This window comes from Orcinus orca, chromosome 6 (assembly GCF_937001465.1).
Source record: "Orcinus orca chromosome 6, mOrcOrc1.1, whole genome shotgun sequence".
Taxonomy (NCBI): Eukaryota; Metazoa; Chordata; class Mammalia; order Artiodactyla; family Delphinidae; genus Orcinus; species Orcinus orca.
In genome coordinates, this window is record NC_064564.1 from 111,616,951 (window position 1) to 111,643,221 (window position 26,271).

The window sequence follows — 26,271 nt, forward strand, 5'->3', positions numbered from 1 at the left end:
GGGGTTTTACAGAATGTGTCTAGCCACCGAAATGTGTGTCAGTATGCAGACGGGCGATCACTTAGGAGTGTGACGGGTTCTCTGTTAGGCTGAGATGCAGCTCTCCCTGTGCAGCGACCACCCCAGGAATGTGCTCTTTCTAAACCTGCTACCCCAAGAGCTGATGCTCAGGGCTCATCTTGCTAATAACCAAGGCCACATCTGAGTGAGTGGCTTTGAGGTTCTGCAGATGAAACTCCTCCCCGGGGGCCCCCAGAGTCCCTGTGTAACTGCTGGGGAGCATTAAATGACACCTACTGTAATTAACCTGCTGTCGTGAAGCGGCGCGAGTCTTGTGTTAAACATGCATTTTGAAGCCAAGATGGCAAACCCACTGCAGGCGTGTTCATATTAATCATCTCTCTCTCTTCTTTCTTCCCAAGAGCCATTTAGGGAACGTGTTAGTGGACATGAAGCTCATCGACATCAAGGACACTCTGCCTGTCGGCTTCATCCCAATTCAGGAGACGGTAGACACACGTGAGTCGCCCCTTACTACTTCTTGTCACGATGAGAATTTTCTTCCTTCAGGTATATTTTTAGACATTCTTATGTGCATTTTTCTTCGGAAACATTTTAGGAGGCCTTACTGCGTGCCCCAAATAAACCCTGCTGCTTTTGACATATGCCTGACTTGGTTCTCCAAGGAGTTTTCAGCGTTCTGGGTAGCGGCATGTAAATGAGCAGAACGGTGCTCCCTGCTGAATCGGCTCACTCAGGAAGGGGACAGTGAAACCGCTTATAGTTTGTCCTTAGCCCGTTCTCCGGTGCTGCTGAAGCCAAGCTTGGCATGAGACCCAGAAGCAAAAGGAAAAAACCAAAAGCACGCAGGGAACACAAGGGCGGTAATAGCCCCATTTTTGGCTCTTGGAGCACAAAGAAAAGTCAGAACCAGAAAGACTGCAACTTAGAGTCCTCAGGATTCGAAATTGAGGGAAGACTCTGATCCCTGAGCAACACAGAGCGGAAGTGAGTGGCTGACACGTCGGAAGCTTCTTCAGGATCCTGGGGCACTTCGAGGTTCTTGTCGTGCTCGCCAGTTATTAAACAGAGCTGGAAACCTCTGGGTAGTTGAGCCTCCTCATTTTGATGTGCTATAACTTGTTTTATTTTAAATTACTTGTGACCAATGTTAGGATACCCACGACAGTGATGCAGTAAATAAAAAACAAATACAGAGAATCCTTTCTTTATGACACATGATCCATTTGTGAAACTCTGCATTTCACTTTTTGTCCCACATACTTTATTTTTCCATTGTTAGCCCCATTTTGGACCTACTTTTTGTTTGTTTGTTTGCTGTTTTCTTGCAAGCATTTCTTATGGACCAGACTTTCCATATTTACACAGATCCCCACATAGCTGTTATTTTAATGGAACAAGTGAATTCCATTGTGTAGCCTACTTTTCTTAATAGTCTCCTCACTTTTGGACATTGGGCTGCTTTTGTTTGTTACTGACGTGTATTAGCTAATAATTGTGATAGTTGGTATTTAGTATGTCTTTATGCTAAATGCTCTACATACCTGATCTCATTTAATCTTCAGTAAGACCCCTATTTGGAGATGGGTATTATTATACCCATTTCACATATGAGAAAAATGAGGCACAGTAACTACTTAGGGATTAAAGAGCTTATCCAAGGTTACACATCTAGAAGTGGGGGAATGACTAGATTACACACACAAGCGTGACTCCCCACACTTTTAACCGTAGTGCCACTCTGTAAAAGCATGTGTTTAAGCACCTTTTACCAATAGGTTTTATATATTTATGTATTGGAGTTTGGGGATAACAGCTTTCTTGAGGTATAATTCACATACCATACAATTTACCCATTTAAAGTTACAATCCAGTGGTTTTTAGTATATTCGCAGAGCTGTGCAACCCTTACCACAATCAATTTTAGAACGTTTCATCACCCCAAAAGAAACCGTACCCGTTAGCAGTCACTCTCCATTTCTCCCTAGTCCTCTCCTCCCTGCCCCCTGCCAGCCCTAGGCAGCCACTGATCTACTTTGCGTATAGATTTGCCTGTTCTGAACGTCCCATATAAGTGAAGTTGTGTAATCTGTAGTCTGTTGCGTCTGGCCTCTTTCACATAGCAGAGTGTTGTCAAGGTAGGTCCATGCTGCAGCATGGCAGCACTTCATTCCTTCTTTTATCGCCAAGTAATATTCTGTTATATGGATGTACCATTTTGCTTATCCATTCAATTGATGGATATTTGGGTTGTTTTACTTAGGGTTATTATGAATAATGCTGCTTTGAACACGGATGCACAAACTTTTGTGTGGCCATATGTTTTCATTGCTCTTGGGTATATACCTAAGTGTGGAATTGCTAGGTCATATGGTAACTCCATACTTAACTAATTGAGACACTGCCAAACTGTTTCTCAAGGGAGCTATACCCTTTTACATTCCAGCCAGCAGTGTTTGAGGGTTCCAGTTTTTCCACATCTTCAACGCTTGTTATTGTCATTCTTTTTAATTCTCACCATCTTAGCTGGTATGCAGTGGTCTCTCATTGTGGTTTTGATTTGTGTTTCCCTTATGGCTAATGATGCTGAACATTTTTTTATATGCTTATTAGCCATTTGTAATTTTCTCTGGAGAAATGGCTATTCTAATTCTTTGCCCATCTAAAATTGGGTTTTCTTTTTACGATTGAGTTGTAAAAATGTTTTAATATATTCTTGATATGTCCTTTATCAGTTATATGATTTGCAAAAATTTTTCCCATTCTATGGGTTTTCATTTCACTTTTTTTCTTTTTTTAAATTGAGGTATAGTTGAGGTACAGTTATTCCATTTTCTTGATGCTGTCCTTTGAAACACAAAAGTTTTTTATTTTGGTGGAGTTCCATTTATCTGGGTTTTTTTCCTTTGTTGCTCATGCTGTTGGAATCATACCCAAGAAACCATTGCCAAATCCAAGGTCACCAAGATTTATGCCTGTGTTTTCTTCTAAGAGTTTTATAGTTTCAGCTCTTTCATTTATGTCTTTGATGCATTTTGAGTTAAAGTTTGTGAATGGTGCAAGATAGGGGTTCAGATTTGTTCTTTTTTTAAAAAATTTTTTATTGAAGTATAGTTGATTTAAACACATGTATTCTTTTGCATGTGAGTATCCAGTCGTTCCAGCACCATTTGTTGAAAAGACTCTTCTTTCCCCCGTTGAATTGTCTCAGCATCCTTGTTGAATACCAATTGACTGTAAGCATGAAGGTTTGTTTCTGGTCTCTGAGTTCTCTTCCATTGATCTATATATGTCTTTCCTTATGCCAGAACCACACAGCCTTGGTTACTGGAGCTTTGTAGCAGGTGTTGAAACCAAGTGGTGTGAGTCCTCCAACTTGGTTCTTCTTTGTCAGGATGATTTTGGCTATTCTGGGTCCCTCAAATTTCCATGTGACTTCTAACATCAGTCAGTTTCTGCAGAGAAGCCAGGTGGGATTTTGATAGGAATGGTGTTGAATCTGTAGATCAATTTGAACATGTATAGATTTTGAATGATTTCCTTGTGATGCGTTTCCAAGGACTTGAGGCTGCTGGGTCATGTGTCCTCAACGGCCTGCTTCCGACCTTCCTCTACAGCAGAGGTCCCCAAGCTTTTTGGCACCAGGGACCGGTTTCGTGGAGGACAGTTTTTGTCGGGGGGAGGGGAGGATGGTTCAGGCGGCAGTGCCAGCGATGGGCAGTGGCAGATGAAGCTTCGCTCGCCCGCCGCTCACCTCCTGCTGTGCAGCCCAGTTCCTAACAGGCTGAGGACCGGTACCGGTCCATGGCCCGGGAGTTCGGGACCCCTGCTCTGCAACGTACTTCTTACCTTCAAGCACCCCATGCTTTACCCAGACCGAGCCACTTACTGTGCCGTCTTTATGCTCCTTTCTTTTCGGACTCCACGTATTTGCATTGTTGTTTTCCTGGCCTGAAGGCCCCTTCCATCAACTCTGAGTATCCACACCCCATGTCTTTCAAGGCTGAGCTCAAGACTGCGTGAAACAGCCTCTGATCCCTAGATGTGAGTCTGAAGCAAGCTCTCTCTCCTCTCCACAGTCAGCCACAATGGATGTGTGTCTACTGTAGGCACTGCAGGCTTTGGGATATAAAGATGAGCCTAGGAAAAGAACCCACAAGGAGCTCAGTCTAGCGGGTGGCTATAATCAGTCGGAGGTCAGGGTCCCCATCTGCCTTCTTTACTGCTTTTTACCTGCCTCGCACAGCACACCTGTGTTGAAGGGAGGGAGGAGAGTAAGCAAATGCCAGTAACAGTGGTGGGAAGCCAAAGGGAGTGGTCGATTCTGCTTCCGAGTTCCCGTCTTTACCTCTGTTAGGACAGACTGCACCAGGCATCATGGGAAGAACTTGGGCTCTGGAGTCAGACTCGCCTAATATTGAGTCTGGCTCTGCCACTTACACATGAGGGACCCTGGGCAAATGACTTCAGCCTCCCGGGCCTCAGTTGCCTCAAATGGGGGGGATATTTACCTGTTTTCTTCATGTCTTTGCTACTTACTTTCTTCGAGGGCAAGATCCGTGTTTAATTCATCTTTGAATCACCTAAGGTACCTGCCATACACAGTGCCTTGATCAGAGGATGGGCTCAATAAAGATAAGCTTTATTATCCTCTGAGGCCAAATTAACTTCCAGGAACACCAGTTCATGTGGCCACTAATGATCGCGGCTTGTACCTGTTTGTCACCGGCCTGCCAGCATAGGTTTTACATTTTTTATTTAGTTTTACTCTCTAATTTTGTTTAATTTTCACTTATTATTTATTAGCAAAACTGAATATTTTCACGTGTTTGCCTGCTGCTTTTGCTTATTCTTATATGAATGGTCTCTTTAAGAGCTAAAATTGCCTTGTAGACTTTTTGTATTAATTTCCTACTTTTCCCCTGTGTTTTTCTTAGTTTTAAAATTTGCATTGTCGTTCGTTTTTGACAACTAAGTGGCTTAAAATGTCTGTATATTGATATACTATAGAACCAAGGGAGTTCTCATTCTGCATTTTCCTCTCAATTTGTTGAACCAGTTGAGCGAGGAGGCCCAGGGCTGAGTCCTGGTCTAGCTTCCGTGGGGCCCCAGTGATTCTGGGAAGTCCCCCCACCATGACTGGGGGTGCACTGGTTGCTGCCCCATGGGCATTCTGAGGTCGGGTCCTGGCACCTCCAACAAGTGTCTTATCACACAAGGAAGGGTGAGTTTAGGGTCGCCTATTCATTTAAGGTCATGTGGTCATTCCTGGAGCCTTTACCCAGGGACAGGTGAGCTCAAGCTGACCAGATAAACCTGTGGTCAGCTCTGTGATGTTTGAGAGCTTTTAGGGTCCTGATTTTATAAAATCAGCCAGAAAGATGAGACTCCTGTAATTAATTTAAAATACAGTTTGTTGCAATCTCTATAGCACTTAAAAAACTGGAAGACTGTTTGTTTTAGTAAAGTGCTGTGTCCTTTCTCTGTGTTCATTAGCGTGACTGAACACATTTCTGTGGACTCTGTATGTTTGCTTAAAGTCAGGCCTGTGTAAGCACGTGTAATTAGTGGCTCCATCTCTTACCCCGAGTTTGCTGTAGATGGAAGAATGGAGCAAAGAGCAGCTGGCAGAGCAAGTGCATAAAAGACCTGCATCTTAGTTTACTTTGAGGAAGGGTCTCTCCTCCTTTACACTTTCAAAGGCCTGATCTTATGAGCTCATAGTTTTTGAAGCTGCAGGGTTGCTGTGGACAGTTTACCCCCAGTTACCGCCCCTGCCTTCTTGGATACGATATTTGGGGTCTGGATTCAGTATCCAGTATCATTACTCATAGCTGGTAGATCTGGTCTAGCCCTCAGTTTCCTCACTAGGAAAAGAACCCACAAAGTTTCTGAGTTTCCATCTGGTTCCCCCAAAATGTCAGCACCTGATTCTAATCTCCCCTTTGGTAAAAATCAAGACCAGCAGCAGGACTGCACTCCCCTCTTTATCCTGCTCCCTGATTTAAATGTGCTTATTTCCTGCCACGGAACTGAAAGGTCTTGAAAATCAATGCCAAACACTGACACAAATTGTATGCCAGAGGCTTACTTACAATAATACAGTGAGGGACTTCCCTGGTGGCGCAGTGGTTGAGATTCCGCCTACCGATGCAGGGGACGCGGGTTCGTGCCCCGGTCCGGGAAGATCCCACATGCCACGGAGCGGCTGGGCCCGTGAGCCATGGCCGCTGAGCCTGCGCGTCCAGAGCCTGTGCTCCGCAGCGGGAGAGGCCACAACAGTGAGAGGCCCACATGCCGCAAAAAATAAAAATAAAAAAATAACGGTAAGCCCCAATAAAGATGTTAAAAAATAAATAAATAAATAACGGTAAGAACATCCATGGTTGTTCTTTTTTTTTTTTTTTTAAAGAAGATGTTGGGGGTAGGAGTTTATTAATTAATTAATTTATTTTTGCTGTGTTGGGTCTTCATTTCTGTGCGAGGGCTTTCTCTAGTTGTGACAAGTGGGGGCCACTCTTTATCGCGGTGCACGGGCCTCACTGTTGTGGCCTCTCCCGTTGCGGAGCACAGGCTCCAGACGCGCAGGCTCAGTAGTTGTGGCTCACTGGCCTAGTTGCTCCGCGGCATGTGGGATCCTCCCAGACCAGGGCTCGAACCCGTGTCCCATGCATTAGCAGGCAGACTCTCAACCACTGCGCCCAGGGAAGCCCCATGGCTGTTCTTTACTGAGCACTTACTGTGTGCCAGGCACGGGGCTAAGGGAAGCATATGTGTCATCACATTTCATCCACCCAGTGTCCCTATGGCCTCAGGTTTCATTAACTCCCTTTTACCGATAAATTAAGTCACTTGCCTAAGATTATGGTTCTGGATAATGGTGGAGTTGGAATTTCACCCCAGATCTATCCGACTCATGTACTGAATGGCTGCAGTTGATTGAAAGTCATGTTTAAAAACCACAGATGAACAAACAAAACACACGTGGGTGGTGGTTCACCTTGGGCAGTTGCTAGGGTACCAGCTCATCACTCTAAGACTTGATAAATAAAAGAATCACATATTTATCTCTCCTTTCCTGTAACAAAGCATGTTTCAGGGAGACCAGGTAGTTGAAAAATAAGATGTTTTTTATATAGAAAAATTCCAGCTAATAAATGCAGAAGGAATGACAGAAAATCACTGTGTTGACGACTTTAATGAGATTATGAATCTAGGCAACAGTCATCAGGGGATGAGAAAACCTCATGAGCATGGTTGTTGGGGACTTTATAACTGAGGTACCAACAGCAGTGGGACCTACCGAGGGTGGCCCAGCTGAGCCCCAGGCCGCACGTGTGACACCGTCGGATGTACATTGCGTCACCTGTGAAGGGCTCCTGCCTGATCGGAATCGAATCGAGCCTTTCACTCTGCCGGTTTACGGGAAGTACAGGGGGTGACCTGAGTTCTCCATCCTATCAATGCCCTGAAGATAAAGGGAAGGTGGAGGGGTTGCCACAGAACAAAAGAGGCCTAACAACCAAATGCAGTGCACAGATGGTGTTTGGGTCTCGGTCCAGACAAACCAATAGTTAAACGACACTTTTGAGATAACGGAGAAAACTTGAGTATAGACTCTTGGATGATATTAAGGAATCATTGTTCATTTTGTTAGGAATGATACCAGTCATGGTAAAAAATAATAATAATTTAAAAAAAAAAGCCTGCCATGGATACCTACTGAGATTTTGGTGGGTGACGTGACATGGTGTTGGGGAGTCATTGTAAATCTCCAGTAAAGCTGGAGGGGGTGGGGGAAGGAGAAACCAGGTCGCCCATTGTTGACAGTGTTAAAACCGGATGATGGGAACATGTGGATTCATCTTACTGTTCTCTCTGTTTGGGGGAATGGTTGAAAATTTCTGTAATAAAAAGTGAAAAAGGACTTCCCTGGTGGTCCAGCGGTTGAGACTCCGCGCTTCCAACTGCAGGGGACACGGGTTAGATCCCTGGTTCGGGGAACTAAGATCCCACATGCCGTGTGGCGTGGCCAAAAAGTAAAAATTTTAAATATAAATAAATAAATAAATTTTTTAAAAAGTGAAAAAGAAAAAAGACCATGTAGTGAAATGTGTTGACACTCAGGGTGTCCGTGTGTTTGTATCTGATGGCTGGAGCAGCGAGCAGGTTGTAGTCGTGGGTTTATTCCAGGATGCTCCTTGCAGAGGTGTGTGTGCCCTTTGGGCCCCTTCTTGGCAGGGGTTGTCGGGGGTCAGGCCCCAAATGCAGAGCAGGGTGACTGGGCCTGTCCACTGCAGCCCTGCGTCCAGCCCTTCTTTCGGGCGACTTGGATGGCTGGTCACTTCCACCGCCGGGAAGGGAACGTGACAGGAGACATGGTGTTGAAAACGGAGACGTGGGCACCTCTGGAAGACTCATCCCTTTTCTTGTCCTTTCCTTCAGAGGAAGTGGCTTTTAGGAAGAAGAGGCTGTGCATTAAATTCATCCCACGGGACTCAACCGAAGCTGCCATTTGTGACATTCGGATCATGGGCCGGACCAAGCAGGCCCCTCCTCAGTACACGTTCATTGGGTAAGTCTCAGCAACCCCAGTCTCATCTCTGCTGTCCGCTGAGGGTGCTCACATCACCCCTGGGGACCGGGTCCTGAGACCTTCTGTGTGACCCGTGGGCTCAGCCGTCTGCCTCTCATCAGCCTCTGGCCTTAGCTCTCCTTGCTGCCCTTCCTACCTGGGAGGCCGCTGGTTCAGGACACCATGCTCCTGACCAGTATTCAGAAGTTCTAGAATTCATTCCCCTCGGTCTTGATTGATCTCACTGGGGTCACGTGCACCCTGAGCCCGTCGCTGCTACCAGGAAAATGTCGATCTCTGATTGACCAAGTCTGAGCTGTAAGTGGGGTCAGCTCCATTGGAACTCAGGCACTGGGAATGAGGGGTGGCTGCTCCCCGAATATGGAGGGAAGGTAAAGAGTCAGAAGAGGGATGAAGGGATGCTGGATGTCCAAAAGATAATAGGTGTTCACCCATTACACTCAGTCAGCTGAAGTTCGGGTCTCTCAAATTCATAGTGTGGTTGAGGGTTTTCGGCCTCTTGGCCACGTGCCTCTCCCTGGCCGGCTTTGCAATCTTCTTGCTTATCCCTGTGGGTCCCTACATCATGGATGCGTTCTCCTACTTGGCTTTTGAGGTCGGCCTCCTGGATCTTGCTCATTTGAGCCCAGACCCTCCTCTTTACTCGAAAAGCCACGGCCTTTACTTGAAGGCTGCTCACGGACTGGGTGATAGAGAGAGAGAGAGAGAGCTGCAGTGTTTGCTTGAAGCACGTGGGGAGCAGGTGTCACAGAAATAGAGGTTATTTTCATCTTGGTGCACGATAGCTTGTTTGGACCCTTGAGCTATGGAATCTGATTCTCTGTCTCAAGATCTTGTGGTCCTTAAGAAGGACTCAGGTTTCCCTGGTGGCGCAGTGGTTAAGAATCTGCCTGCCGATGCAGGGGACACGGGTTCAAGCCCTGGTCCAGGAAGATCCCACATGCCGCAGAGCAACTAAGCCTGTGCGCCACAACTACTGAACCTGCGCTCTAGAGCCTCCAAGCCACAACGGCTGAAGCCTGCGTGCCTAGAGCCCGTGCTCTGCAACAAGAGAAGCCACTGCAGTGAGAAGCCCGCGCACAGCAACGAAGAGTAGCCCCTGCTCGCCGCAACTAGAGAAAGCCTGCGCGCAGCAACAAAGACCCAATGCAGCCATAAATTAATAATTAATTTTTTTAGAAAAGGACTCTATGATCATACCCTTTCTACACACTCAGAAATCCTGTTTTGCAACATGGTTTAAAGTCATTATGGAAACAGGATTATGGAAGTAGAAAATAGGTAAGAAAATAACCAGACTTCAGGTATCTTAGAAACAGCCATTTACATACAAATAGTAGAAACCAACGGTTTAATAATTACTACATGTATTATGTATATTCAGTTGCTATGTGTATTCAGTTCTTTGAAATTACACACTATGCTACTTTAAAAGATTCGATTTTTAACCAATTTAAACAATTCTAAAGAATAGATTCTTACCATATATGTCTTGGTAATCAAAACTAGAATCCCTTTTTTTATATCATTTTCAAAAGATTGCTAAATAAAGTATATTTTTGTTTCATCTTGGGGCAAAAATTCTTTTTCAGAGGAAGACAATTCCAGTGTTATTTTTAAGGAAAGAGAATTCAGTGTTCAGAGCTCTGTCGCTTTTTCTTAAGAATGGGCACAGTTCCACAGGTTACTTTGCAAAGGTCTGGGGTTGTCAGACTGGGAACAGCTCCTCCAAGGCCTGACTGTGGCCTGATGCCGAGAGGCGGCAGAATCAGTGCAGCTGAGTGGAATCAACCATCTGATACGACGCGGCTGTGGTTCAGGACAGCTCCGCGTGTACCGAGGGGCCACCAGAAGAATGCTCTGAACAAACCTGTTCTCGGTTTTTGGAGGGATGATCTTCCTCTACATCCCAACGTGTAGTTCTGTGCGGCAGCTGAGCAGTTGGACGTTGATGTGTCTAAAACAATCCTGTTACAGTTCCTGCGAGTATGCCTGTCTCATAAACACTTGTGACCGTGGGGCATGGGGCCGGGCTGCGGGGGTGTGTGCAGATCAAGTAACAGGAACCCTGACGTGGCATCCGTCGGGCCCTGTTGTCACCACCCTTAGTTGTGGTGGTTCACGGGACACATGCCTCGGGCTCTGCGAAGATGTCTCCCAGACTGAGCCTGAGAATGAGGCTGACACCAGGTGACACCAGGCAGTGAGGAGCTTCACCCTGGAGGTGGGGGGGCAGGGGGAGGGGGGCGGCACGGCATGGAGCTGGGTGGGGCTCGTTCTCCCCATAGCTGAACACCAGGCACACGGGTCAGCCCAGTGCCCTGTCTGTCTCGCCCCAACCACACAAAGAACTTGAAGCAGACGATCGCACAAATACCCACAATGAAATGGCGGAATACGAAGAATTTTGCAGACCGAGAACCAAGGAAAATGTTGATAGCATGTAGTAGGAAGGCAGGCCCAGGGGTGGGGGAAGAAGATGGCCACGTCAGACGGGCCTGCTGAGTCGGGACAGTTGCCATCACGTTAGGCTTTGAACTGTGATGCCCAGAGCACAAAGGGAGGTGATGTAACCCACTTTCATGGGCGAGAATCGATTCCCTGGCGTCTGAGGCTGTGATTCTCTTAAATGAGTTGGTTTGCTTTGTAGCTCAGGTAATTTTATGTTAAACGGTGCCATGAAGACTTCTCTTTTCTCCTAAAGGGAGTTGAACAGCATGGGGATCTGGTATCGAATGGGCAGAGTACCAAGAAATCATGACTCATCTCAACCCACGACGCCTTCCCAGTCATCAGCTGCTTCCACCCCAGCCCCCAACCTTCCCAGGTGAGGCCCTGTCAGTGGCATCTTGTTCTGTTATGCATGTCACAGAGTCATGTGGTCTTGGGTCCCACTGCGTAACGTCTTAGAACCCCTCCACTTGGTATCTGCGGAAACATTGCAGAAGCGATATACCTTTAGAGGAGATTTCACAAAGCCAGTTAGAAATCTTTGCGTTACATGAACGTAAAAGCCATTCTGTCTTGCACCTATTCTGCAGGCTTCTAAAATAGCAGAATATGCAACTTAAAATGGGCTTGTTATTCTAAAGAGCTCATAGTCGCACACAGACACATGACCTGTAGCCACGCTGCTGGGAGTGCTGGCCGTAAAAGGTGGAATTTCTTCTCTGCCTTGGCCAGCAACTCTTTCAACTCCAGGAGGATTGGTAGGTAATTTTGTTCATTTCCATATTGTTCCTGTTCCCAAAGAGCTACAAACTAAGAGATATAGGTACTTTGGGTAGGAGAGAATAGTGAGAAGTTTTTCAGGGGCTGTTAGTTTTAAATAGTTGTTTCCACAAAGAAACTTGGGTGAGCAGACTGGTCTCTGCACCTGATTTCCGTTGGAGCAGAGGCAGTAGTGGTCTCAGCACCTTCTGTCCCATCAAAAACCTCTGCATCATTAGCAGTAAATTATTTGAGGACAGGGAACAAACAGCAATGATAGACTAAGCTTGAGAAAGGAATTACAAAAGTAAATAAAACCAGTACGAAGTTGTGAGGTAGTGCCATTTGGAGCTGGACGTGACGTAAATGAGGACGGATCTCAGAGCTTCCGCGTGGGCAGTTCGAGGTGCGCAAAATCGGCCAGGAACAGGACAAAACCATTACTGGGTGCCTCCCCCTCCCCACGCCCCACGGTCCACACCCTGCCCCCGGGAGTCAGGGGAGAGGGTGCCACAGGCGGTCTCCTGCGCCCTGTTCCTCTGCTGGGCTTCCCGCTGCCTCGGACGAACGCACAGTCGTGAGCCGGCAGCTCGGGGCCTGTCCTTCGGGGTGTCCTCCAGAAGACAGTCTGGCCTTTTTCACTCTCGACAGTTTCACAAACCAAGAGCGGTACTTAGTCGTATCTACCCCTGCCATGGCCTGAAACTTGAGGAGTATTGACAGTTTTCAGTTTCACTTTGGTGTGAAGGGATATGAGTAGCTGATGAGCTTCCCAGAGTTGCGCGTCTTTGGTTTAGGAGTATAAGGCTCGCACAGCTCAGTAGCACTTTGGAGTTCCTTTCTCACTGCCCAGGGCACCGTCGAGGCTGCGGTTGCCGTCATGTGTGCTCAGGGTCAGCTCAGGCCCGTCGCCTTGGAGAGGTTCCAGCTGCTTCCTGTTGACATTATATGGTCTGGAAGGGCCTAGAAATAGGCACCACCTCAGGGCAGGTTTTAACTTGCTGTGAGATAAAGGAAGAGCTCTGATTCTCCACTTAAGGCAGGAAGAGCGATCTCCCCAGAAACTAGCCGGTCAGCATGGGCGCGCGGGCTCTAGGAAGTGAAGCCAGGGGACCCGAGAACACAGGCCACAGAGAGCCACACAGAACTGGAGATAGTGCTTGGGAACAAGCCTTGTGAGGCTTATGTATTTTATAACCTCTTGTTGTACAGTTTATGGTTTACAATGGCTTCAAGGAAATTGGATCAGTTTTGTTTTACTTGCCAAATGAAGCAAATGTCAAAATAGTCAATATAAAATGTATTCTAATTTGACTGAGTTAAGTCAGCCAGTATGCAGTAGGATAATTGAATGTTACATTAATGCTTCTCAGTAAAAACCACTTGTCTGTCCCAAGCTCTCCTCTCTCACTATGCAGTAATTTACAGATGGCCTGTACACCTACATGAGCCCCCTAATTCATCAGGGTTTTTTTATGTTCTTCAGTTTTCGTATTGTTCTCCTATTGTGCATCTTTGATAAGAAATGAAATGCTGGGCTTCCCTGGTGGCGCAGTGGTTGAGAGTCCGCCTGCCGATGCAGGGGACACGGGTTCGTGCCCCGGTCCGGGAGGATCCCACATGCTGCGGAGCGGCTGGGCCCGTGAGCCACGGCCGCTGAGCCTGCGCGTCCGGAGCCTGTGCTCCGCAACGGGAGAGGCCACAGCAGTAAGAGGCCCGCGTACCGCAAAAAAAAAAAAAAAAAAGAAATGCTGATTTTTCAAATTTTCCACTGAAGATTTATGAAATGAGGAGTGTGTTACTCCGTGAGGCTTCAGATCCCTGCAATCTGTCCAGCAGAGGAACCTAACGGCTTTCTCTCTGGTGGTGAGCAGTGGATGAGGCTTTTGTCTCCGCTGGGGGTCTGCAGTGGGCCTGTAGGATGGAGGCCTCCAGGTCTGGATCCCAGGATTAGTCTTCTCTCTCTTGTCCCCACGCCTCAAACTTTGAGCCAATAGCCTCTTTTCCCCTTCCTGTTTTGTGCTTCTGTGCCTTTGCTCATGTGGACACCTGTGCATCAGGTGTGTCTCCCATCCCCCACCTCAGATGTCAGCGCAAATGCCGCCTCTCCCAGGAGGCCTTCCCTGAGTGCCCTGTGCCTGTGCCAGGCTCTCCCCTCAGAGCGCTTCTCAGCCGTTATACCTTCACTCATGTTGTAAACTCCTTAAAGGCAGGGACTGTGTCTAGTGCCTTTTATTTCCCAGAGCTCAGCCCAGGTGCAGGCATATATTCAGTTTTGCAACAAATGCTTCTCCAACAGCCTCAGACCCTGGGCTGCAGCCTCTCCACTCCCACCTGCAGACAGCTCCTGAGTCCCTGAAGACTCCTCAGGTTTTTCTGATTATGAGAGGAATACAAGCTTGTAGAAAACTGACAGAGTATAGAAAATAATGAAAAAAACGAATTCCATCTCCAGTAAGCAAAGGCTCATAACCTTTGGCTATATTTCCTTCAAGTCATTTTTCTGTGTACTTTTTACATAGGTGATATCATATCATAAAATAGCAAGTTTGTTTTTGCTGCTTCTTTCTCCTGTACTATTAAACCACAAGCATAAGAAATACCTCAGCTGTGGTCTTTGTGTGGACACAGGGATCAAGTTGCAAAGCCCAGGCTGGAGGGAGAGTGTGGTGATGCAGCGCCCTCTACTGACCAGATTTGGAGGAGCCTGGAGGACAGGCAGGCCGGTTCCCCCGCGGGCAGCGGGCCATTTTCCCAGCCAGTCCCCAGGGGAAGGAAGGGAGTCAGGGAGGGCCAGTAGCCGACCTTGTTGCCTTCTTGAGCCGGAGCTTCTGTCTGAAAAGCTAAAAACGTGTTCGCTGCCTACATTTCTTTCGTTGTCACTCGTATATCAAAGAACTTCCTGTCACTTTTTGGAGAGCTGTCGTCCCCAGCTTATGTCAGACAAAAGGGGCAGCTGGTGGAGTTTCTGTTGATGGGTCACCACCTGAGGCCCTCGTGGTCCTGGCAGAGCCGCCTTCCCTTTCCAGAGGCCGGTACTGCCCTTCAGAACGAGCACCTCCTGCCTGTTTCCTCCGTTACTGCAGAGAATGCTAGTCGTGGGGCCAGATGTGGCGTCGTCCTTTCAGTATGGGCAGTCCCCTTGGCTGTATCCGGTGAATGGGGCACAGTGGTCGAAGGTCACGGCCAAAGGCAGGATAAGACGTGTTGGCAGAGCTCCTCTTCCTCACCCAGCGAGTCTTCATCACACACACACACACACACACACACACACACACACACACACACACACACGTCTCTGCGCTCATTTCTTGACAGTTTTTCCCACGTGAAGAAGGGCGTGCCACTTCTTCCGGGGACCTGGAGCCTTCTTCTTCTCCCTGGGCCCCAGCGCTGCCCCGTCCTCTGCCGTCTGCTTCACACACACTGATCAGCAGGGTGGGCCTGGCCTTGGGCATTGGGCATGATCCCACGTCCCCACCTCTCTCCCGGGCTGGCCTCAGCTTTGCAAGTCGGCCTGGTGTGTGTGAGCAAACATCGGGGTCCCTGGATTTGGGCTTTTCCGATTGCTTCTTTGCTGCTGCCTTGGGGCACGTGCAGACAGAGGAAGCACCTTCCCCCTTCAGCCAGAGCAGCCCCCACTCCTGTCCCACACACCGGCTCTCACATATGATTCTGCGGGGAAGAGGTGGTTCAGCTTCTGCTGGAACCGAGGTCCGGAAAAGCTCGGGGAGGCAGGTGGACTCGCAGTTGATGGAGTGCCAGTAGCCCCAGAGTGTGGCTGAGTGAACTGTTCTGTGCCTTCCCACGAGGGGCCCTGGTGGGCTGCTGCCCCCCGGCTTGCTGAACAGCAGAACCCGTGGCTTGATAAAGACATCAGAGGCATGCATATCAAATGTGCAGATGACACAGAGTCATTAGGGAGAGCTGATGTGCTGAGTGACAGAATCAATGCTCCGCATCTCCTCTACAGCCAGAACACCCTGCCGCTACCAGGGGATGAAAGGTGATGGCGAAAATGGACAGGGCCCCCAAGGTTCAAAAAGTCAACTGCTCGGGCACCAAATTGAGGAGATGTGGCTTAGCAGCGGTCCACGTGAAGGAGCCAGGCTGGGCATGAGCTTGGGTACCTCGAGCGCAGCCTGGCGTGCACAGTGGGGCACGCCCCCTGACCCGGTGTCCTGCGCCTGTCAGGACATCAGGAGGGTCGCGTCCACCGCCATGCACCACCTTGTCAAAGTTACCCGACTCGAGCATTGAGCTTGAGTGTGAGGAATCGCTGAGTTTTGATCTGAGTCAAGGTGAGGCAGCTGGCTTCAAATGTCTAAATGGTCGCCGTGTAGAAGGGAAAGTAGAAGTGCTTCCAGGTGGGGCTGGGGCATTGGGAGCTCCTGAAGGCAAAATTAGATCAGGTGGGATGAAGTTATAAGGAGGTAGGTTTGGGCTTAACATTTTAAAAAATTAATAAAGGGAACTGCCCAAGGGTAAAAAAACCCCGTGGCATTGAAGAAGCCGGCTTGCGAGGTCATGTGCACCCAATTGCTGGCAGTATTCAAACAGCGTTTGGGTTTTCAGACCTTCAGTGATTCTTGAAATGCATCGTATTCCCTAGCCCCACCCTCAGAAATACAGATTCAGCAGACTTGCACGTTAGGGCCGCAGACACCTTGCCCCGGGTGACTCGGGGAGCTCCAACGGGCACCTGTCACCCAGGTCTGCTCGCGCCACTGTCGGCGCTTCCTCATCCTCCGACCTGCAGCCGGGCCTCCTCCTGCGCACTGGAGCCGGTGTCAGGACGGAGCTCAGGGCCTGCAGGGTGGCACCGTGGCGCCCTCCCGAGATGGAGACACAGAGGCCCACGCGCTGCGGCCCGTGGCTCCGTCCCAGCGTGGGCAGGCAGGAGCTCGCTCTCGGAGTCCAGCTGAAGCCAGTAGTCTGCACCCCGGGGTGCTGGGATGTCCGGGCACTTCACGTCTCTGTGGACAAGGGCTGGGCGGGGCCCCGTGGCTCCGGCGGCGCCACTCTGCCCTTCCTGCTGGCCTGGGGTCCTGAGGGAGAAGCGGCCCCCTGAACTCTGCCCCCCAGATCTCAGGCCATGGGCTCCAGCGGTGCCCCTTCACCGACACTGTCCCCCCAGGAGAAAATGTCATCTTCCCTCCCAGAGACACAGGGCGCAGCCTCCCGGGAGCCCCTCCCCGCATCCGCTGGGGCTGAGCTTCCCTTATAAGGCGCGCGGCGCTGCTCTTGAGTTCGGGAATCTTCCAGTGATTTGTCAGCTTCCAGCAGGTTGTCAGTCACAGGTTCCGAAGGATGTTTCTTAGTGACAGTCATAATTGTACTTAACTTTTTGCGTGGATGTTATCAATCTGTGACAGATACTCTGGGAAATGGGGCATTTTGATGGCAGAAGATCTGTCACATGCATTTAGTCTTCCACTCAGGGACACCAGGATTCAGTCACAACTTTTGCACGTCGATGTCAGGTTTTGAGAACAGAGATCCTTGCTGACCTCAGAAATCGTCTCGTCACTCCCATCCCAGGGCTGTCATCTGAAAGGTTAATAGCTCTTCCTAAAGGAGAGGAAACATCCCTCCGCGGTGATCTAGCATTCAGGCCGTGCACGTCCGGGCTCATCCCTGTCACATCCGTTTTCGGGAGCCTGTGGGCTGCCGTGCTCTGTCCTGGCCCCCCGACCCCACCTTCCCACGGGTGTGGGATCCACTGGGCCACTTGATCCACCCACGGAAGAAGCCGGCAGCGGGGACGGAGCCTTTGCCCGCCGGCTGCAGTCCTGTCGTCTGAGCTGACGGCCTAAAGTGCTCGGGCTGCCTCCTGTCAGTGTTCAGTCATAAGATGCTCTTTGAACCACAGACGACATCTGTCACCCGCGCTGTTGTGGCAGGACTTGAACAGGAGGCCTGGAGCTGCACAGATCAGGGAGGCTGTTCTCCCTTTCCTGCCGAGGTGTCTGCCCCTCCCCGAGCGGCGGCTGGGTTGGAGCGGGGGCTGGCTTTGCCTATGAGGAGGCCCAGCATTTCTCCTCTTTGATAGGTTTTAGTAGGAGAAGGCTCGGCCCAGAGGATTGGAGGGAGTTCATTTTAGAGTGGAAAACTGTTGTTTAATAAGGGTTCATCATTTATGAGAAGGGTTATATGTGTTCCCTGTCAAGGTAAGATTAGAAGGCAAGCCCAAGGGCTGATTCCACTGATTCTTTTTTTCCCCCCGTAGTAAACAACTTATGACATGGATTTTGAGCTCCACAGTCGCAAGAGACAGTCTGGGGGTACGTGTGCCCAGGGAGGGCCTGCAGGACCTTGCCCCCCTGCAGGCCGTGGCCAGGCACAACTGCGGATCTGGCTTTACGTAGGAGAAGTAGACTTACTTTCTGTTCATGCGAACACCACACCCATTTTTGTTTGACTCTGAAGATAGGACACACGTGTTCGTATCCTTCCTGCTCTGACCCTCCTTTGAAGGTGGAGGTGGTAAGACAGCTTTGCTCTTGCAGCACAGGGAGCATGGGCGCGGGAATCGTCTCTCTGCTCGTGGTACCCTCCCCCCGCTCCAGGTGGAAGCACCAGCCAGCAGGGGTGTCCCAGAGAAGAACCTGCTGGAGGGGTGGGACCAGAACACGAAATCAAACTTAGATTAGAGGCTCCTGGGGCTCGGTATTATTTCACGTAAATAGCCCACGCTTACATTCTTTGTCTGGAACTTTAAAGTCCTGGGTTGCCTGCCGTCCTGTTGGGGTTCTCAAGCGTGCACGTGCTCTTTTACCTATCCGGAGCCTTCGCTGGCTTCCTGTTGCCTGACACGCCTCCCACATCATCTCGCTCGAATCAGGCCAGTCTCCTTGGCCCCCTGGCCATCTCTGCTCGGGCCATTGCTGTGAGCCCCTGCCCTCCTGAAAGACACAGACTGGGCTCCAGAGTGCAGAGGACGGGTCCTGTCCACCCTCCAGCCCTCGCCTCGCCCTCACCTCTTCTGGAAAGCCTGGCACGTCGTTTTCCGCCTTCCTCTCCTCCAGTTGCCTGCACCGTGCAGTCTGGCATTTCATGTTTCCCTGTCATTGCCGAGTTTATTTATGCTTGGTCTTATGAATAGATTTCTGGCTTACTGGTGACAGGGGTTCTCATGTTTCCTTTTTCTCCTTTAAAGCCTCAGAAAAGGCTAGTCACAAAAATAATGATGATAACGTTGCATCACTGTGTATCAAAAGGTACCGAGTACTTTGAGCTGTGTCATCTCCTTTGATGCAGTGAGTGTTCAGTGACAAACGTGTGGCTCCAGAACGGTAGGGACCTTTGAACTTCAGGTGCCTGGCACGTGGCGGCGCTCAGAAGGTATGAATTGAATGTATAAAGTGAGCTGATTTGGACACGTAGGACCAGGTATCGTATATTGATACATCTCTCCTTCCATCTATCCGTCCATGCAACCAGCCAGCCAACGGAGACTTATTTACCGGGTGTCAGGCACTATTCAAGTACTTTACAAAGAAAAGCTCATTTAATCCTCATCACAGATCTGTGAGTCGGGTACTATTTTTTCCTCCTTTTCAAGGTGAGGAAACTGAAATCAAGGAGGTTAAATTCCTTTCCCAAGGTCACACAGCTACTAAGTGTCAGAGCTGGGATTTGAACCCAAGCAGATGAGCTGCCCCTGGCTTGCAGACTGTCCCTGTGCCCTGATGCTCGTGGTCACAGGCTCACTGGTGTGAAGCATTTCGCTGGGGAGTGGTGCAGCCCCAGGTGTCCCATCCGTCTTCACGTGCAGCTTCTCCAGGCTCCTGACCGGCGCTGGAGAGAAGGACTTCCCAGAGCCTGCCATGTGGGTGGGAGCTGCCTGAGGAGAACCTGTGAGGGCCATACACCAGAGGGTCCCCTCGGCCGGCTTCCAAGCCCGCGATTACGCAGGGTTGCGAGCAGTCTGATTTATTCTGGGGATCGTGAGAGTGGTGTGAGAGAGACCTACAGAGCAAGGTTATTGGAATATCTTTCAAATGCGTGGGCCACAAAGCCCGCACTGCTTTTGTAACAGTATCAGACTTAGTTTTGGTGTCAGAGTTATTTTGAAGGTGAAATTTCATTAGAATGCAGTTTGGTATTGTTAGATATGAATGATGAGTTTAGGCGGAATGGTATTATTTTTGATATTAATTTTTAATAGGGCTTATTGGGAAGTCAGAGATTCTATTTAATGAACAATTAGGTAGTAGTCAGTACGGCTCCCACCTCTGAGCTGGCCTTCCCTGCTTTCAGTCTCGCGCATCAGACTTTCGACAAGGTATTTGCTGCTTGTAAATGTGTTATCTTTGTAATTTTTGTGACTTTGTGAGTGCCTTATTTTTCTTGGTGGTTATGATGGTTATGCGGGCTTGTTGTCGTCCCAGAGAGCGGGTTTATACACGTGAAATGATTCCCTCCTATGCCTGGTTCTCAAATGTGCGAGGGCTCTTTGCACGGTGGGTTTGAGCTCGGGGGGTTGGAGAAAGGCCTTTTTCAGGATTATGAAAATAGTTTTCCATGTGTCAGAGCAGATTTATCCGTTCACTTCAGGGTCGGCTTTGTGAAGCAGACCATTTAGAGGAGGATATTTCACCTTTTATCAGAGTGGAAGCTGATAGTCTGTTTGCAGGTGGCTCTGTGGAACATTTCACCTGGGTCTCTCAGTGTAAATCTAGCCTCCGGACAAAGTAAAAATGAGTGTCAAGTCAGATTGCCTGGTATGTTACCACCTCTGAGCGCACAGCGCTCCCCCCGCCCCCCACCCGTGCTGTTCTGTCTCGAGGCAGGGTTTCCGTTATTAATTTGGATGTTTAATAGAATCCTTTGCTTGCAGTAACTTTTCAAAGGCCTTTTGGATTTATTTAGGTGGCACTTTTGCCTGTGGGTAGGGTAGCATTCAACTTGAACTTCCTTCTTGAGCAGCAGATGTTTTGTTTCCAGTTGAATAATAATACTAATAATTATCAGAATACATACAATTATCACCATTATCATTATTATTTCAGCTACAATTTTTTGAGCTTCTTGTGCCATGGTCTTTACAACCATGCAGTGAGGTGAATAATCGTGTCCTCATGTTAAGAAATGAGAAACCCGAAGCTTGGAGAGACGGTGACTTACCCAAGGGCCAGGATTGGAACCCAGGCCCCACCATCCTGTCCTCCCTGCCTTCAAGGAGCCTCAGGGCTTCCTGAATTTAGGACCCTCCACCTCAGTGTCCCCTGCAGCCAGTGGCACGGCCTCCCCCGGGGACCAAACCCAGCCATAAAGGCTTCCAGACCAGGACCCACATTCCACCTCCTAATTAGTCATTGCTTCATTTTGCTAAACAAATTGTTTTCCACAGCTTTGGAGATTGATTGGGCAAGAAGAGGAAGACGCACGGGGCCTTTCATGAATCTGAGTTTGGCAGCCTCGCTACTCTTGAATTTCGGAGAGGCGGGTATTTTAGTAGGCTGGAAGAAGATGAAAAGCTAGCAGTGCCCATATGTCCCTTGTTTTCAAAAGCAGGGTCAGTGAGGTTTAGAGACTGTTTAAATATTTCAGTTTATAAGATGAGACTAGCTCATCTGCAATGGAAGTGCAGTGCCCTCAGCCAGGCTTGGCTTTTTTCTTCATTTCTTTTATAATGGAGGTAGGTGTTTTGGCATTTCAGGGTTCAAGTGTAATAAAACTTATATGTAGTGAATAAGTACCATGATTTGGAATGTTGCTGCAGCTATGAAAATTAGTTTCCCTTTTTTTTTTTCCTTTTTTGTTTTATGAGTAATCAGCGACTTGAAAAATAGCAGAGTGGTCCGAGAATGGTAGTTCAAGAAACTGAAAACTGCCAAGCGTTAAAGGAGTATAGCCTTTGACATTTTTCTAAGAAAGCATTTTCTTCACTCAATTAAATCTTCCCTGGTTGAGATTAGACATCTATCCTGAAATACATACTTGAATACTGTAGTTTGAAATTGTACACAAGTGCCCATTTTTAGTTAAGACAGTGTCATCCTATGCCCCCGTTTTCTCTTGAATTTTGAAAGGTAAATGACACGGTGGTGGTTTTTCTTGATCCCAAGTTATTTATGGAAGCCCAGAATCTGAGTGACTGTCTAACCCAACCCTGAGTATCCAGTGAGGGGCTGTTGGCAGTGACCGGTTGAGGCTGGCACGTGGGGAGAGCAGGGCTGGAACCAGGTCTCACCTCCCCGTTACGGTGCACCTGGGAGGTGAGAAGCTGGTCACTGACACGAGGTGCAGGCGGGGATGGCTGTGCTCACGGCCCTGGCAGAGCCACCAGATGCCCAGAGAGGTGGGCCCTTGAGCTGAGTTGTCTTCCAGGGCCCAGCCCTTCCCCGCCGTGGAGTAGTGAGCAGGACCTCCGTTCTGCTGGCATTTCCTGTCATGTTCCCTTCACTCTTCATACCTCTCCGGTTCTACATTTCAGAAGTAATTTGTCACTTTAGAGGAGGGAGTCGTTAATAACCATTATTCAGAACTGTCGAGTCTTCCTCTCTGTGTGTGAGTTAAGCATCCCCAAAACTGGCCTTGTTGGTGGCAAACAGGGCCTCCCTATTGACAGATCAGACCTGCCCCACCCGCGCTGGCCTTTCTCACGTCTGGTTATTCCAAGTCTGTCTTTCATCACTGAAAGGGTGGTGACAGAGTGGTTAAACCACGTCCTCCTGGAATTCATTAGTATTATTACCAAAGACCGTGTTGTAAATTGTTGATTTTTTTTTTAACTGCTCGGAAAAAATTTCTCCTTAACTATTTCATTTTAACGTACTTTAAAAAAAAAAAAAAAAAGATTTTCCTCGTCAAACATTCGAAACAGAATAGTTCAGGAGCCCGGACTTCAGATCCCACCGGAGGTGGGCTAGGAGTGGTCGTCCCAAGTGAAGCTGTGAAACTGTCGCCATCAGGTTGTGGGGTGAGGGGTGGAGGAAGATAACCCCCAACCTTCCAACGGTGGTTACGGAAAAGAATTGGCATTCTATGTATGTTAATGCAGGTTGCGATTCTTTAACGTTAAAATTCCACTAAAGGACTAATAATTACTGTTAATATCTTCCAGTGGAAACTTACAGTAAAGGAGCAGTAGTAGAAACAGTATTTAAGGGAGAGCTGCCGGCGTGAGAAGAATGCAAATAAGTGTTATTAGCCTAATGATTTTGCCGTCGCCATGGTTGTGCGGCAGCAGTGTTGTGAATATGTCATCCGGCACCCGTGAATTTGGAAAGTGTGTCAAAACACAACTTCAATTAGTTTGCTCTAATTATGGCTCTGGAGAGTTTGTAACTACATCACTCCTCATTAAAAGAGATTTTCTTGTATGGATTAATGTAATATACAAAGGAAAGTTTCAAAGTTCCCGATGCCACTTGCTCCCGCAAGGAGCGGGCTTGGAGCAGGGCTGCTGGATCCTGGGTCTCCTGCAGCCCGCCCGCCGGGAAGAGGGCCGAGCGCGGGGCTGCGCGGCCGGCTCTTCCCTTCCATCCCGTAATCCGCTTCCTGCCGAAAGTGGCCGCTGCATATGGAGCTCTGGCCACGTCCACAGCAGGGTAATTGAACCCATCGTGAGCTTCTAAAAGAAAACTGCTAGTCAGAACACCCCACATTCTCAGCACCTCGGTGGAATCTGGAAGCAGAAAGATCTCTGAACCCACCATGGCCAAGCGCAGTGTGCACAGTCAGCCTTTGGCCCCATCCTGGGGGTCTTGGGGGAGATTGCATGGGAAAATGTGTTACTTTTGGTCACTCAGAAACACATGGCACCCGTGAAATGTCAATAAAAGTCTTTTCATACAGTGAGAAAGAGGACCTTAAGGAAATGTAATCTCTTGTCCAAACTGATAGGTAGTGATAAATGCTACTGTTGCCATTTTGAAAGAAAAAAAAAAAACAAATTCACATTTTCTTGTCCTGTTACTGACCACGGCCACCCTGCCACCCCGCCCTGGCCACCAGTGGTGGTGTGCAGTGACTGCCTCGGCGAGGCTCCCTTGTGCAGGGTCGGGGCGGCAGCACCAGGTGTCACGTTTGCAGTCCAAGGCTGTTTCCTTGAGCTTTGCTGCCCATGCCCTCACCCGTCTCCGGAGCAGCTGGACACAGCGTCATTGTGATGTCCCAGCTTGGGGAGCTCAGTGGTGCATTTTGAATCTAAGAGATGAATTTTGGAATGCTGCTTGAGGAGGCCTGGGTTTGGTTGCCCTCCGCCTCCAATTTATTTGCACGATGCAGAATATCCAAAATACAGCTTTAAACACATTTTTATTGACTGTCAGGTATTCTCTTTGTCTCTTTTGGGGAGTACAAGGTAGGGGTGGGTGTGTGTGTGTGTGTGTGTGTGTGTGTGATGAGTAGCTTGGCCTTCTTGATACCACTCACAAGCAGTGATACCTTGAGTAAGTTATATCAGTCCTCTGAGCCTCAGTTTCCTTGTCTATAAAATGGAGATAAGAATACCTTCTTTGCAGGGTTGCTGTGAGAACCAAATAGGGAAACACATGGAAGTGCCACGCCGGGCACAGTGGACACTCACGCATGTGACTTTCTGTCTTGGTCCAGAGTTCGTTTCAGAGTTCACTCTGGGCACGAGCAGTTCGTTCCCTTGGACCTTTCTGTTGTCACCATCTGGCCGCTCTCAGCCTCGATCGCCAGCATCCCCCCTGAGTTCCCACGGCGTCAGGCTGGGCACAGGCCTTCTCCCCGCCAGAGCTGCGCTCACAGGTGAGCAGCTGGGAAGGGGTTAAGATAGCAATTGTGTAAGTCTTCCAGGCTTTCTCCCAGTTCTGCGGTAATTTGATGAAGAACTTCACCCTAATTAAATATTCAAATTAGGAATAAGTGTCAATATGGCTTCCCATTGCCTGGAATGATGATTAATTGTATTCAAAACTCTAGTGGCCCACTGTAATCTAAACTGAACCGTTGTTCTTGATTATTTCTGCACCACACTTGCCATGTTTTTGTTTTAAGATTTAAACTAGTAATTGATTTGCCATATGCTGTCGAGTATGTTGTCATAACATACTTTAAAGTTATGCGTTTAGGAACTTGGGGAGTTTGGAATTGTGATTTCCTTAGTCTTCCAGTGGCAGCTTTTTTTCCCTTGTCCAATGCAGAGTGATTTGGTTGGAGTGTGCTTGTGTCTCTGTGTGTGTCTGTGTTGCCCATGAGGAAGACTCATTATCGTCGAGTTGGTAGGTTGAAGTTATATTGATCATGGCAAATGGGTTGCCTGAATGGAAAATGAACAAGTCTGCATTTATACTTTTGTGCTTGTGTTGTCTTGGTGAAGCAACATGGCTTTGTGGAAAAAGCATAAACTCAAATCCTAGCTCAGCCAGTTCCTTTGGCTGTGTGACCTTGGACAAGTTCCTTAACCTCTCTGAACCTTCTTTCTTCCAACCTGTAGAACCCACTGGGTTGTGAAGATTAGAGATGAGTGAGAAGCATGAAGAATGTGCTCAGTAAGTGGTGACTGTCATAAACACAGGTGATAACAGGAACAAAACATTCAGTGCCCCCGGCCCCCCGGCCTCCAGAAAGCCACTCCCAACCGTGAATCCGCAATGACCTCCCAGGTCTCTGACTGCCGAAGCCTCTGTTGCCCCTCCCTTACTTTGTGACATTTCTTAGGTCGTTGTCTTGACTCTTGAATTGCAGTTTCGTTGCCCCGGCCTTTCCTCCCCCACCACGTTCTTCCCTCTTGGCAGGTGGCACTGCAGCTCCCACGTCCCTGGGTACTTCACAGGCTGTAGTGGAGGCACTGGTGTGTGGTAGGCCCTCAATAGATGTTTGTTTTGTTTTATGCCATTGCCTTAAAATTGAAGCATATAACCTTAGAGTCTTCTCTTTGTATAGCTTATGATATTTAGAGCTTTTTACTCTATGGTAGAGGGGATTTTTGTATGTGTTTCAATTTACTTATAGATACAACTGAAGGGGAAAGATATGAGTCTTTATTTGGGTTTGGGGTGGTTTTTTTAAAATTATTTTTAAAAGACTTTATTTTTTTAAAGAAGTTTTAGGTTTACAACAAAATAGGAAGGTACAGAGATTTCACATATACCCCCTTCCCTCACCCACGCCTTACTTCCTCCATGATCAATGTCACTCACTCAACAGAATGGTTCGTTCTTTTTTTTTTAAGATGAACCTACACTGACACATTATAATCACCCCAATTCCACAGTTTACCTTAGGGTTCACTCTTGGTGTTGTACATTCTGTGGATTTGGACAAACGTATAATGACATATGTCCATCATTATAATATCATGAACAGTTTTTTCACTGTCCTAAAAATTCTCTGTGCTCTGCCTGTTCATCTCTCCCTGAGGCCCCTCTGGCAACTACTGATCTTTTTACTGTCTCCATAGTTTTGCCTTTTCCAGAATGTCATAAGAGTTGGAATCATACAGTATGTAGTCTTTTCAAATTGGC

The 26,271-nt window shown here is 48.3% G+C and overlaps 1 protein-coding gene across 4 annotated transcripts in view; it reads left to right on the forward strand.

Moving 5' to 3' along the window:
- Positions 1-26,271, forward strand: part of MVB12B (multivesicular body subunit 12B) — a 177,444-nt gene that overhangs the window by 60,095 nt on the left and 91,078 nt on the right. For all 4 annotated transcript variants that reach the window (XM_004269214.4, XM_049710740.1, XM_033427191.2 and 1 more), the window contains 3 exons: positions 423-519; positions 8,467-8,596; positions 11,322-11,444. In XM_004269214.4, the coding sequence (XP_004269262.2) occupies positions 423-519; positions 8,467-8,596; positions 11,322-11,444 (350 nt within the window). The remainder of the gene's footprint in view (positions 1-422; positions 520-8,466; positions 8,597-11,321; positions 11,445-26,271) is intronic.